Source organism: Cynara cardunculus, assembly GCF_001531365.2.
Source record: "Cynara cardunculus var. scolymus isolate 2C chromosome LG 1, CcrdV1, whole genome shotgun sequence".
Taxonomy (NCBI): domain Eukaryota; kingdom Viridiplantae; phylum Streptophyta; class Magnoliopsida; order Asterales; family Asteraceae; genus Cynara; species Cynara cardunculus.
This window is the reverse complement of record NC_037528.1, coordinates 4,685,897-4,688,729: the sequence shown is the minus strand read 5'-3', so window position 1 is coordinate 4,688,729 and position 2,833 is coordinate 4,685,897. Positions and strand designations below refer to the sequence as shown.

The window sequence follows — 2,833 nt, the reverse complement described above, 5'->3', positions numbered from 1 at the left end:
CCCTCTAAATCTTCCATACGTACGTCCTTTTTCTCCTCTCTTTTTCTTGAATAATTATTTTTGACGTAAATTTACGTTTTTAACAGTTCAATTTACGTAACTATTCAAATATTATCGTTTTGCACACATTTAAGTATCTGACTTCTATGTTTTTACGATATTTTCAGGAAAAAATGGAGATGAGAGTGATTATCGAAATTGATCCGTTCGATGGATGTGAGGGTTGCAAGGGCAAGGTCGAAGGGAGGATCCGTAAAATGAAACGGAGGCTTGGTAGCGTTGGCGAGATCGAGTTGTTAGCATGGGGTGATGAGAAGGAGAAATTGACTGTTTTAACGACTATAAATCCAGACGCGATCGTAGCTGCTCTTATGTGCAAATTCAGAACCAAAAAAATCACTTGGTCGCAAGATGTCACCCTTCCAGTTCCAGACCCACACCCACAAAACCAAAATAATAACCTCACCGGACAACCGGGGCCACCGACTACTCCTCTCCGACCACATGGTCAATTCCCGTCACTTCCGTCACCAATAAGGCCAACAGCCCCACCACTCCCCGACTTCACATATGAAACACATTATTATCCGTGGCCTATGCCTCTGCAACCAATATGGCCAACAGCCCCACCATTCCCCACGGACCCCACGTATGGACTAAGTGATCCGTTGCTCTGGCCCCCGCCACAACCAATGCCAACAGCCCCATCATTCTATGACTGGGCTCGTAACCCGTTTCGTTAGGACTTGAAGGAAGAGCCATGCACCGGTATTTTCAGTTGGTATAATTTATATGTCATTGGTCTTGTATGTAATTATGCTCGGTTCTTTTGGCTTGTTTCCGTATCGTCCATGTCAACAGTAATGTGTAATAAAAAGTTAATTGGGGTTAGGCTTTAAACCCTTTGTTGTGTGATATCTCCTTTTTTTTTTTTTAAGTTGAATCGTATTTCCTTTAGTTTTTTATCCTTTTATTAATTCTTTTCTTTGTGAGAGTTTTATTTGGACGTATTTAAAGTTGCAAATATCCAAAAACAAACTCAAACGAGTTTGTAATGCGGAAACGACAAACTCGAACTCTCAACGGAACAATAACAATCAACCACACAATAACAGGAATAAGCGAGAGATAAAACGACACCGGATTTCCGTGGAAAACGCAAAACGGGAAAAAACTAATGGCGGAGGAGACTACCGAGAAGTCCATTATAACCGATCGATGTTACAATACTTGAGAACGGAGAAATGGATGAAGAAATTACAGGTTAAAGCTAATCTAATATCGCTCTTAATTTTGTTGGAGAAGTTGACGATCATGTTTAGAGATGACCCACCGTTAATTTTTAACAGGAAACTGCATATAACCGTCCATGATAAACCTTGATGCGAGTTCCAATGTGGGTTAAAGTCGCCGGCTTCATATTCACAAAACAAACAGTGCTAAGAGGCACACTGTTGTGTTGATACAACCTCAGCTCCTTTCTTGACTTCATATGTCAACTTGGTAAATCACTTCTTCTGCATGGATATTGGATTCCATGGACCATGCATCATATCTGGATACACGTAATACATATATATATATATATATATAATATTACACCATCTAATCCCATTACAATTGGTCGATTTATTAAAATAACCCATAAAAATGACATTTTTTAAAAATAGCCCCTCATTTAGCATTACGTTAATCGTAGAGAGATTTTTTTGCAAAAAAAAAAAATTGAAAGTGAAGATGGAAGTGATGGTTTTGTGTTACTTAAAAAATTTTGAATTGTTTATATTGCATCATATGGCTCTTATGCACCACGCATCATATGGTGCGTAAGGGTGCGTGATACATAAGGGTCATATACATTTGATTAAAAAGTTGTGACATAATCATATAAAGTTAAAAAAATTGCAAGAAAGCCCTTTATGCATCATTTAATGGTAATGCAAAATGGAGGACTTTTTTTTGAAAATGTCATTTTTATGGGTTATTTTGATAAATTTAATATTTTAAAGGGTTAGTTTTGTCAACATCCCATTAACGGCTGTTTGGTCTACGATGACGGGGGACGCCTCATGACTCTCATCCAACGTGGTAAAGCACAAACCGGTTCAAAGTTGTCTGAAATCAGCCAATCAGCACAAATCTGATAATCATTTATGGTGGGTCCCACTTTTAATAAAAACACACCATATACATCTGAAGAAAATGAATAAGACAAGGAGCTCTAAAATCTAATTCCTTTAAATTATCGACCTTATTTTAATTTCTTCTATTTTTATTGTTATTTTTATGTTTTCCATTGTAATTGTATTTTAATCCCTTATAACAATTTTATCAGTTCAATGTTAATTTTGAAAACCCGAAAATTGTGATAATTTTGAAAGTTAATGATTCATATGTTATTTCATATGATTTTTTTTCTTGTTTTATCATGAATTTGTTTCATAATGTGAATCTTTTTAAAAAAATTCTTAAAATAAAATGTCGTATTAGTTATTTTGTATAACACTTTTGAGAATTATCTTATAAAAACAAATTTTTTATGACATTTTTTCAAATAATGTCTTACATAATTGTTAATACAACATTTTATTTATAAATATCTGAACTTATTAGAACTGATTATAAATCTATTGTAACACTTTTAAATTTAGTATAATTGCCAACCACCTCCTTTTATGGACCCCCAAACTTGATACTGCCATGTTGATAGACATAAGACTCTCAACAACAAAAAGTTAAAAGTTAGATCTCAAGGCATTTTGATTGTTTAAAAAAATACCAACAACTCAATTGTTCCATTAAAGTTATAAATATTATATATATATATATATAT

At 34.5% G+C, this 2,833-nt stretch overlaps 1 protein-coding gene across 1 annotated transcript; it reads left to right on the top strand.

Annotated features, from left to right (window-relative positions):
* Window positions 1–743, top strand: LOC112523841 (leucine-rich repeat extensin-like protein 5). The gene is made up of 2 exons (XM_025133515.1): window positions 1–19; window positions 168–743. The coding sequence occupies exon 2, from the start codon at window positions 174–176 to the stop codon at window positions 741–743; it is 570 nt and encodes a 189-aa protein (XP_024989283.1). The 5' UTR covers window positions 1–19; window positions 168–173.
* Window positions 744–2,833: the final 2,090 nt, after the last annotated feature.

Bases quoted from the DNA above. Each gene is read 5' to 3' on its own strand.
- LOC112523841 (XM_025133515.1), top strand. From the start codon at position 174: ATGGAGATGAGAGTGATTATCGAAATTGATCCGTTCGATGGATGTGAG.